This window comes from Thecamonas trahens (assembly GCF_000142905.1).
Source record: "Thecamonas trahens ATCC 50062 unplaced genomic scaffold supercont1.28, whole genome shotgun sequence".
Classification (NCBI taxonomy): domain Eukaryota; order Apusomonadida; family Apusomonadidae; genus Thecamonas; species Thecamonas trahens.
The window spans coordinates 403,267-414,122 of NW_013657652.1; the positions used below are offsets into that span (position 1 = coordinate 403,267).

The 10,856-nt window shown below is 63.4% G+C and overlaps 4 protein-coding genes across 4 annotated transcripts in view; 3 read left to right on the plus strand and 1 right to left on the minus strand.

Annotated features, from left to right (window-relative positions):
- AMSG_06439 (uncharacterized protein) overlaps window positions 1-2,035 on the plus strand; it is a gene marked incomplete at both ends in the record, with an annotated part of 16,292 nt that extends 14,257 nt beyond the window's left edge. Inside the window, one exon of the mRNA XM_013901653.1 lies at window positions 32-2,035. Within this exon, the coding sequence (XP_013757107.1) occupies window positions 32-2,035 (2,004 nt within the window). The remainder of the gene's footprint in view (window positions 1-31) is intronic.
- A 421-nt stretch (window positions 2,036-2,456) lies between these two features.
- On the plus strand, window positions 2,457-3,374 carry AMSG_06440 (1-acyl-sn-glycerol-3-phosphate acyltransferase PLS1; the record flags this gene model as incomplete). Its single annotated transcript, XM_013901654.1, has 1 exon — window positions 2,457-3,374. One exon carries the CDS (start codon window positions 2,457-2,459, stop codon window positions 3,372-3,374), a length of 918 nt encoding a protein of 305 aa, XP_013757108.1.
- A 116-nt stretch (window positions 3,375-3,490) lies between these two features.
- AMSG_06441 (phospholipid-transporting ATPase 1) lies at window positions 3,491-9,643 on the minus strand (the record flags this gene model as incomplete). Its single annotated transcript, XM_013901655.1, has 3 exons — window positions 3,491-4,969; window positions 5,005-7,703; window positions 8,050-9,643. The coding sequence occupies 3 exons, from the start codon at window positions 9,641-9,643 to the stop codon at window positions 3,491-3,493; spliced, it is 5,772 nt and encodes a 1,923-aa protein (XP_013757109.1).
- Window positions 9,644-10,389: 746 nt separating this feature from the next.
- The window catches only part of AMSG_06442 (G10 protein), a gene marked incomplete at both ends in the record, with an annotated part of 915 nt that continues 448 nt past the window's right edge, over window positions 10,390-10,856 (plus strand). The window contains one exon of the mRNA XM_013901656.1: window positions 10,390-10,830. Coding sequence (XP_013757110.1) covers window positions 10,390-10,830 — 441 coding nt within the window. The remainder of the gene's footprint in view (window positions 10,831-10,856) is intronic.

Below are 10,856 nucleotides of genomic sequence, written 5' to 3' on the forward strand. Positions count from 1 at the left end.
TGTTGACCTCTCGCCACCGGCGCACCGAGAGATCGAGCTCGCCCAAGCTGCAGTCGACGCTATCGGCGACTCTCCCGAGACTGCGCTTGCCGGCTTTGTTCTCCCGGACCTGCTGTATGGCTTTGGTAGTCTCGGCCTGGGCATTGTGGTGCGGCGGAGCAACGCTAGCGTCGCCGATCCGTGGCAGATTCATGTCGAGACGGTGACGAGCGCGTGGGTCGAGACCAGCCGAGTCATGTGCGGCCTTCGCACAGGTTCGCCGCTGTGTATCGATTGGTACCCGGGTGGCGCAGAAGGGCGTCGCAACTCACTGAGCTCGTCTGATGACGACAGCGACGTCGACGATGCTGGAGAGAGCCGCAGCAAGACCAGCCGGCCGGTGGTTCGAGTCAGGCCGGTGGCGGCTGTCGAGGACGTGCTGGTGGTGATGCGGCCGGGCCATGCCGCGGCACCGGTGCTGGAAGCATACGCCAAGTCTGCGCTCCACACTGCGTACCTCGGCGTGGTCTTTTGCCGCAATCCGGTGCTGGCGCTGCCGGCGCAGCGGACGGCGCTACTGACGGTGGCACTCGTCCAGGCCGTCAACCAGCTGCTTGATCCGGCGTGCTGCGAGCCTGGCTTTGTGGCTGTGGTGTGGACGCTGCTGACCTCGTTGCGGGCGCGGATGGGGATTAACGGCGCATCGCCCGAGCAGTTCTGGAACGGAGTGATCTACAAGCTCATGGAGCCACATCCGGAGCGGCGACTGACCGAGGCTCCCGAGGACGATGTGTCATCGGTGGCCAAGGTGCTAGGCCCGCTGATGGTGTGCCACGAGGCTGTGGATGAGGTTGGTCTCTTTGAACTCGCTGCAGCGCCGCAGCTGTCTGCTGTGGCGCTGGCCCTGCTGGCTGAGTCGATCTCGCGGTCGTCGCGCGTCTACCTCAAGTGCCGTCTTGCAAGACGCGGCGTGGCCAACCACGCGGCTGCAATGCGCGACGAGGCCCAAGCGGTCCTGGCCCGGGCGCTCGGCATTAGCCCTGAGTCAGTGCCGGCGATCTCGCCGAGCGATGAGGTCATCGACCCGCCGGCGTCGGCCTTGACCTTTGGCAGCGAAGCCGACATCGACCGCGCGCTGCGGGCGTCGAGCAAGCTCTTCCGCAAGCCGGGGTGGACCAATGTACCGCCGACGGCCGTGCTGGCCTGCCTGCAGATGGCACGGGTCGTCCAGGGCTTTGGCCGCGAGCTTGCGCAGCCGACCGCTGACCCGCCACCGGCCTTTGTGACAGCCGTATGCAGCACGTTTCGTGGGCTTTCGATGGGCGCGTTCCTCACCCAATTTGTGGAGCCCGGTGCTGGGCGCGAGCTCGACCGGCGGGCGCTGCAGGCTGCGCTCTATGTCCAGGGCATCGAGTTCCACTCATCCAAGCTCCGCCGCGGTGGCGAGATTGGCGAGCTGCTTGAACCGCATGCATTGGTGGCCAGCGCGGCGGCGCGGGCGCGCAAGACCATGTATGCTGCGGCGCGGAGTGTCAAGCTTGCCCGACTGGCCCGAACCCGCAAGCTCAACGCGCGCGAGCTCCGGAGGCAGGAGAAGCTCGCTGCGCTCGCTGAGTTTTACACAGCCCATGCCGGTGTACCGAAGCTCTTCAGCGAGGCCGAGGTGGCCGCCATGAACCGTGCAGCACCCAGTGCCGTTGATGCCGTCGTCCGCGAGCCATCGGGCCTTCTCCGCCACCGATGCTGCTTCGAGGCCTGCCCACGCTTTTTAGAGTACCTGGGAACCCAGGCAGATCGGCTGCACGGCACCCGCAAGGGCCTCTTCACCCATCTTGCCCCGATCACCCAGCGTTCTTGCAAGGTTCCGTACTTCCCAGGCTGGCATTTGATGGCCATCATGCTCTGGCGCAAGACCCGATCGGCCCACAATGGCCGCCAGACCTTTATCACCCGTCTTGTCAACCACTACCGCGACCGCACAAGCTCGTCAGCTGTCGTCGCCTCGCTTGCGGAAGCAACCTGGCTCTCGATCGAGGCCATGGTCGCCGCTGATTGATCGGCAAATACTGGCGCGCGTCCAGCGCTCTTGCCCCCACTCACCCCACCGTGCCTCGTAGGATACCAACCCCCCCCCCCCCCCCCCCCCCACTGACGCAAAGACAAAAGCCAAACACCGCCGACCAATTTTTCTCGCCATTTACTGCACCCAAACCCACCCCCCCCTCCTGGGCTACGCGACGTCCACGTCCACGACCCACCCAGCCACCCCACCACCCACTTACGCACCCACACATCACCACCACCACCACCACCACCGCCGCCGCCGCTGCCACACGCACACGGCAGGACCATACACCTCACCATAGAGTGACGCATACTCGCACACACATACGCACACATACGCACACGCACACACACACACACACACACACACACACACACACACACACACACACACACACACACACACACACAGCATGGGCATGCTCTACAAGGCCGCCGGCCTCTGTCTGTGGAGCCTCATCTGGATCGAGGCCATCGTCATGGCGATAGTCACCTTTACCATTGTCTCGCCGCTCTCGTGGCTCCTCGGGGGGCGGATCGGGCATGCGCGGACGCTCAATGCCATGGTGGACCGGCTGATCTGGTACCACATGGTGTGGATGCTCGAGGTGTGGGGCGGCTCGCGGATCGAGTTCTACGGCGACGAGCTCCCACTCCGCGAGTCTGCGCTGCTCATCTCAAACCACATCTTCCTCGCTGACTTTTGGCCATTCTTCTCGCTCGCGCTCCGCAAGGGCCGCCTCGGGTGCATCAAGATCTTCTCCAAGAACAACGTCAAGTACCTGCCGGGCTTTGGCTGGGGTGCGTGGCTCATGGGCTTTGTCTTCATTCGCCGCAACTGGACTCAGGATGCGGACCTCATCCGCAACACTTTTGCCAACCTCAAGGCCACCGGCTTGCCCATCTGGCTCCTCTCGCACCCCGAGTCGACCCGGATCACCCCGCGCAAGTACGCCGAGTCGGTCGCCTACCAGAAGCAGAACTCACACCTGCCGGCACTCAAGCACCTGCTCCTCCCGCGGACCCGCGGCTTTATCGCCACTGTCGACGCCCTCCGCGACTCGCTCCTCGATTCCGTCTACGACCTCACCGTCGACTACCCCGAGGGTTTCCCAGGCATGTTCAACACCGCCGCCGGCAACGGCCCGCGCATTGTCATCCACATCAAGCGCTACCCCATTGAGGAGCTGCCGCGCGATGCCGATGAGCTCAAGGCATGGTGCCTCGAGCGCTGGGTCGAGAAGGACGCCCTGCTCGAGACCTTCCGCACCACCGATGCTTTTCCGGATCCCATCCCCGAGCCGTTCGCGCGTCTCCCAATGAACCTCTAGCCCTGTCTCGCTTTCACGACGAGCCTTACCCCCGACGATCGCTTTGCGCAGCCGGCCACGGGTGTGTGCTATGATGCTCGACTTAGGGCGCACGACTATGCGCCGAGACGACCGTGCTAATGACTCGCCGAGCCGAGCGAACGCGCGCTCGACGTTGCGGCGCTGTGGTGGAAGACCACGGTATCGGGGCAATCGTGAAGCCGCTCGCGCGAGTTGTGGATGACCAGCTGCTCGCGAGCCATAGCACCGCCCAGGAGGCCCGGCGTCGAGTCGCCGTCGGTTTGTGACGGGGGCGCCGCGGTGGCAGCGGCCTGGCCAACATGCCTGTTCCGGCCCGACGGCGGGTACTCTGTGGCGAGGATGACCCGGTGGTGCTCGGGCGGGGCGGGGTCGTAAGCGTACGCCGACCGCCGCGCCTTGTCTGGCCAGAACGAAAAGGCGACGGCGGCGGTGTGGTGGACAAGGGCAAGGGTGCGCGCGACAACGGCGGTGAGGCGAAAGTACTTGTCGAGCTCGCGCACAATGTCAAAGGCCTCCGGAAAGAACGTCCGCCGGATGTACATGTACAGCACGTCTGGCAGGAGCGCTGAGAGCGGTGCAAGAACGAGAATGAACCAAAAGGCTGGCGAGGTGTATGCCTGCGGCCCCACACCGAGCATGTCCAGCGCGTCGGTCGGCGGCACAATGAACGAGTACACCGTGATCCATAGAAAGAGGCCAGCGACAGAGAGAAAGATGGCGGCAAAGTTGAGGATGGTCCACGAGCTGGTCTCGAGCGCTATCTTGGAGTTGACCGTGACCACCACCACAGAGTAAATGAAAATACCGTTGACAAAGAGGCCCGATGTCTGCCCGTCGCTGTGGAGCACGTTGTGCGCGAGCATGCCCTGCACGAAAAAGTAGAACATGAGCGAGTGGTACAACGACGAGAGCATCCACCCGAGGAAAACTCGCAAGTTGAAGAACCGATTAGCAGGCCCAGTCCGATATAACTCCGGGTGGGCCAGCAGTCGTCGGCGCGGGACAGACTGGTCGAAAATGCCCACAATGAGGATGGGCAGCGCGGTGAAGATGACGTTGTACAGCGAGAACGTCCACTTTTCCACAAACGTCTGGCCCGAGTAGCCCGAGGCAAAGACAAACCAGAACGGAACAAGTGAGAGCGCAATGTTCTTGTAGAACGAGTACATGATGAGCTTGGCAATGCGGTCATAGCACCAAAAGCCGTGGACAAGCAGCAGCTGCCGAAGGAACCGGAACTGCGCAATAGCGTAGTCGGCCGTCATGGCCGCCTGCTGGCCCTCCTCGCCGGAAATGCCCACCCCAAGGTGCGCCTCCTTGATCATCTCCACGTCGTTGGCGCCGTCGCCAATGGCGAGCGTCACCACACCCTGGTCGAGCGCCGACTGCACAAACGCCACAACCTGTGCCTTTTGCGCCGGCGAGACACGGCACCCGATGACCGACTTGCAACGCTTGGTCACAGACAGCAGAAGCTCCTTGAGCTCGGCGTCAATGTTGCTGTCACCAGCGCCAGCGCTAGTGCCAGCGTTGGTGCTGCTCGCCGATCCGTCGCCGCTTACCTCGCGCGGTGCCTCGAGGAGGAACGAGAGCGTCCTTCATCCAGCACGCACGCGTGCTCAACAGGCTCGATCTGTGCCTCCATCGAGCGCAGAATGCGCTGCAGCGAGATGCGGAGCCACTGCTTCCGCTGCGCCACCGACACCGGATCCCGCCCAGAGAGAAGCATCTCGTCGCGGTCGTCATCGTTCTCCTCAACATTCGGGTCGGTCGGCGACGGAATGACCACTTCCATGTTGGCGTCGAGGAGCGAGCACGAGTACCCGATCATGATTGCCGTCTCTTGCTTGTCGCCGGTGAGGACCCAGACGTGGATGCCAGCCTTGCGGAGCGAAGCAATGGCCTCGGGCACTCCGTCCTGCAGCTTGTCCTCAATGGCAGTGGCGCCGAGCAGCTCCAGATCGCGCTCCACGAGCTCAGCTGCCGCCACAGCGGCTCGCTTCCGCTCAAGCGGCGTTCCCCGCTCCGACTTGGCGTACGCCGTGGCAAATGTCGCCAGCTCGGCCTCGGTCATCACCCGCTCGGCCATGACCAGCGTCCGCAGCGCCTCGTGGGCAAATACGTTGAGGTGCATATCGGTCGGACGCAAGAGCTTGCGGTTGATTTCCAGCTCGGCGTCGAGCAGCGGGAGCATCGCCACGTCTGCTCCCTTGACCATGACCTTGACCTGTCCGTCGGGGAGGCGGACGACGACAGACATGCGCTTGCGTGCCGACGAGAACTCGTTGACGTACAACACGTCAAAGACCTGGTCGTGGCCTAGGACTTCGAGCGTGATGCTCGTCGGCGTCCGCGTGTGGAACTCAAAGCCAAAGTACTTGGCTGCGTTGACCAGCGCGCCCTCGTCGGGCGATGCTGCCTGGTACAGGATCGACTCTGTCCCATCCTTGTCCTCTACCACTTCGGGAATGACTGTGTGGCAGACGGCGAGGAGCGTGAAAAACCGCAAGAGCGTCTCGCGCTTGGTCGGATCTCCTAAATCACGCATCACCCGCCCGTCGTCCTCAAAGCAGCAGTGCGGGACCGTCTCCCCTCGCGCCAGCGGAATCGACGCCAAAGACTCCCGCATCACAGGCGCCGCAAGTGTGATTGACGGCACGCCTTCGGCCATCGCTCCTGCGTGCGCTTTCGGACGCATGCCTCCCTTGGTAGCCGGCGACCCATCCGAGTACTCGTACTCGTACGTGACCGAGTAAGTGTACTCGTATGACGACGATGACAATGACGACGATTCACCGCTAGCGGCCTTGGACTTGGACTTGGACTTGGCCTTGGACTTGGCCTTGGACTTGGACTTGGACTTGCCACCCTCCTCCTGTTCCTCCTGTTCATGCCCGCCGACTCCGGCAGCGTCGCTGACCGCTGCCGACGACGACGGCAGGACTGTGGACGCCCCGAGGTTTTCCAAGACGTCAGACGAGATCTCGTGGGAAAAATCTGCAGTGTTGGCGCGGCGGAGTTTGGATTCGAGCTCGTTGACCTTGTTCGACGCGTACGACCGCGGTGTGTGGACCATGATCGAGAGCGTGCCGTCACCGTAAGCAATGCCGCCGACCGTCATCTTCTTAAAGTCCATCGAGTTGCGGGTCAGCGTTCCAGTCTTGTCAGAGAAGATGTACTTGACCTGACCGAGCTCCTCGTTGAGATTCGACGTTCTCGCAATGGCTGGTGCGTCGAGCTCGGCGTGGTACATGTGGATGTCCCAGTTGATGAAAATCGACTGGCCAAACTTGACCGTTTCCATCGAGACGTAGAGCGAGATGGGAATGAGGTTGGAGAAGAGGATGAGAAAGGTAAGGAACGAGAGCGCACCCGACGACGATGCCGAGAGGCCCTGCGCCTGCAAATACGTGTGGCTTCCCGAGTGCTTGGCCAGCCACATACCATTGCCGAGAGCACAAATGAAGCAGAGCAGAAGCTGGGCAAGAAAAATGAGGATGATGAGGGTGTTGGTGAACTTCTCGACCGACGACCGCTTGGTCGGGACCTTGTTGGACGACTTTGCGATCTTAGTGTCCTTGCCAGTGTAGACCGCAAGTCCAAAGACCCACTTGGTGTTTCGTAGCTGTGCACCGCGAAGGAGAACCTGCTTCATCGACAGCTGCGCGGTGCCATTGCTCGGGTTACTCATAATGAGCGAGCCGTCAAAGCGGTACATGTCGGCGTTGGGCGGGTCGCATTCGAGCAGGCCGCGCAGCGCCGAGACACTTGCCGGCGTCACGGCGTGGACTGACGACTCGGGTGCTTTGCGGATCTTGAGGTTCGACTCACCGTCGAGGTTCGACGTCTCAACGTAGCACATGCCCTGCGGCTCAGACGAAGAGAGGACGAGAAGGTCCGCCGGCAGAAACTCGCCGTTGCGAACATGCAGAACATCCCCGACGCGGACATCGCGCCAGCGGACAGTCACCAGCTCGCCATCAAGCACCACCGAGACCGGGGTCGCGTTGACCGCCCGGTCATTGCGGTGGCGGCGGATGTCTTCCAGTGCCTCCTTGAGAGCGGTAAAAGCGAGGACGACAGCTAGGGTCATGGCCGTCGTCCCGCGGCCGAGCGGCGAGATGCCGGGGATTTGCTGGAGGCAGGCAATGAGCAGAAAGTAGATGTTGGCCACACGATGGAACTGGGCATACAAGTTGCGCGGCAAAAAGGTGAGGATGGTGTACTTTGAGGTCACCACCACGTTGTCTGCAAAGCCCTCGGCGCTGTTGGCCTCCGTGTCATTGAGCCGCACCCGCCGCCTCGGGACTGCCCCGACTTTGGACGACCCACACAGCGGCATGCCTTCCAGCAAAGAGTGCAAGGGAGTGCAAGGAAGGGAGGGGGGGGATGGAGGGGGGGAGGGGGGCTGAGAGGTAGTGGTGCTTGGGGGTGTTGGGGGGTGGTTGGTTTGGGGGGGGAGGTGGAGTGGCTACTATGTTTGGTGAGATCATGACCGTAGCGGCGGGAAAGGGGGTGGCAACAATAACGGATCGAACGCGCGCGTGCCGAGAAAAATTTGCAGACACAAAGTAAAGTGCAAGTTACGGAGTTAATTCATGAGGCAGATGGTGGAAGCCTTGTGGGGTCAAAGTCTGCAAAGCGGTCTGCAAACTCGCTAGCAGCTGCTGCGATGGCAGCGGGTGGCGTGGGTGCGGGCGCTTCCAGGCCGTCGGCGGGAGGTCGAGCATGCCGGCGAGGATCTCGAGGCCGAACGAGCGTTGGAAGAGCGACTGATCCTCGACGGCGTGGGCCATAGCGGGGCTGGTGCCAAACTGGACAAAGATGTAAGGGAAGCCTTGCGGGACAGACTTTTGGAGGCCGCCGCGGGCGATGACGTCGATGACCCGCTCATGCGAGGTCCACATGGTATCGCACTCGCTCAGTGCCTTGCGGAAGAACATCGGCGCGAGTGCGCCATCGTCGCGCGAAAGCGGCACGGCGTCGATGGCTGTGTGGACGAGGGCATCCAACTGGAGAGCGACCTCCACAAAGACGACGTCGCGGCCGGCGGCGGCGTGGTATGCGGTGAGGGCGCGCATAAAGGCTTCGGCCTCGGCAAAAGCGGCGGCTTCGGTGTTGCGGAAGCTCACCTCGTGGTTCCGCGGCACGATGCGGACGTGACCGTCGACGAGCGGCGCGGCTGCTGCCGCCAAGTACATGTGATCGGCAGTGGCGATGACGGCGGCCTTGCGCATTTTTGCAGCGCCAAAGCATAGCGTGCATGCGCCGAGTGCGGCGTCGTGCTTGCGGGTGGCGTTGACCATGGCCTGCCGCGCCTTGCGGGCCTGCTTCTCTGACGACTGCGACGCCTTGCGCGACTCCCACATCCGCCACGCCTCGCCGGTCCCGTACTCGTCGTCCTCGTCGTCGCCACCCAGCGCCCCGCTATACCGCTTGCCCTGTGCCATGACATTCTCGATAAAGGCCGCATCGACGTCAGCCATGCCCTGAAGCTTGGCCGCCTCGCGCTCGCGGACAAGCAGCTGCTGCGGCGTCAGATCCTCGGCGCCTTCGTCGGCGCGGAGGAACCGGGTCCGCAGCCCAGCCGCATCATGGGTCACCAGCTTGCGCTTAAGCTTGTTCGGATTGTTCCGGTCGCCGCGAGCAGAGATATGGTCGGTGACTCCAAGCCGCGCCCCGCTGGCGCTTACGCTCACCAGCATCTTGGTCTGCGCCGGCGGCGCGAGCTCGGCCTCGAGCTGTGCAACAGTGGCAAAGTCCTTCTTCAGCTTGGCCCGCATAATTCGTGCCGCAATCTTGTTGCGCTCCGCCGCGGTGAGCGGCGGCCTAGGTGCGGGTGCGGTCGGCGCGGGCGTGGGAGCAGCTACGGGCGCGGGGGCGGCTGCGGGCGGGAGGGCAGCTGCAGGCGCCAGAGGTGCGGCAAGACTTCCGGGCCGCATCATGCCCGGCCGAGTCGCCTCGAGGTAGCGTGCACGTCCGGAGCTCGCACCGCTGCTGTCCGACTGCTGGTCACCGATTGACGCTGTGGTTGATGCTGTCGTGGTCCGATGGGCACGGACACGGTCTCGGAACGACGGCTTGCCACCCGGAGCTTCCGCTGCCGTTGCCGGCGGGCCCGTCGACAAGCTGCTACCGTTCATAAGAATGAGGCCGTACCGCTGCTGAGGCACCGGTGCCGCGGGAGCGCTGGGTGTCGCCGCAGGCTCGCCTGCCGCCGAGCTCGGCGGCAGCGTGGGATCGAGCATCCAGGATGCGCGCTGGACCTTGGTCTTGCCTGCGACTCCGTCCTCTGTCAGTGGACGGCTCCGCTTGTGCGAGCGAGTGTGCGACGTCGAGTCGGAGTAAGAGTTTGCCAAGCTTGCCGAGCTTGCCGAGCTTGCCGCGCGCGGCTCTCCTCCTCTGGAGCGCCTGCTGCTGCGATGTCTGCCAGAGCGCGAACGCTTGCCCGACCGCGATTTCCGAGTCGACGAGTCACCAGTTCGGCCCGACCGTGAGCGGTGCGAGCCTGACGAGCGATGCGAGCCCGATGAGCGGTGGCGGGACGAGCGATGCGAGCGGTGGCGGGACGAGCGGTGCGAGCGGTGGCGGGACGAGGAGTCCGACGGGCGGTCTTTGTGGCGAGAAGACTCCATGACGGTGAGAGGAGCTCAAGTCCGGGTGCAAAGCCGCTGTCTGTCGGCGAGGCGGTGGTGGTGAGGAGGGAAGGGTGCGGTGGTGGTCGGTGACGGTGGAGGCAGGCAGGCAGTACAAGACTGCCGACTGAGCTGAGATGGCGCGCCATGTCGCACTCGGGAGGCACCCGTCTGCGTGAGCCAAGCCTCGTCCGCTTCCACACCCACACCCACACCCACACCCACACCAACACATCACTCCCTCTCACACACCCTACACCCCACACCCCACACTCCACGCCTCACACCCGTACCTTAGTTCCCACAAACACCCGGTCCCCCCCCCCCTCCCCCCCCCTCCCCCACACACAGGCAGAGCCATGCCCAAGATCAGGACCAACAGGACGAGGCGGCCGCCGCAGGGCTTTGATGACATTGTACCGACGCTTGATCAGTTTGAAGAAGAGATGCGGAGGGCAGAGAATGATGACGGCGTAGGCAAGCGCAAAGTCCAGCTTACGTGGGAGGTGCTCAAGCTGCACCATGCCCGGACTCGATACGTGTACAACCTGTTCTATGTCCGCAAGGTCATCTCGCGCGAACTGTATCAGTGGCTGGTCGATGAGGGCTACGCCGATGCGCTGCTGATGGCAAAGTGGAAGAAGGCCGGGTATGAGAAGCTCTGCTGTCTGTCTTGCATCCAGACTCGTGACCACAACTTTGGCACCACGTGCATCTGCCGCGTCCCGCGTGCCCAGCTCGATTCGGACCGCATCGTCGAGTGCGCCCACTGCGGCTGCCGCGGCTGCGCCTCGGGCGACGTGCCGGGCAAAACCGCTTTAACAAC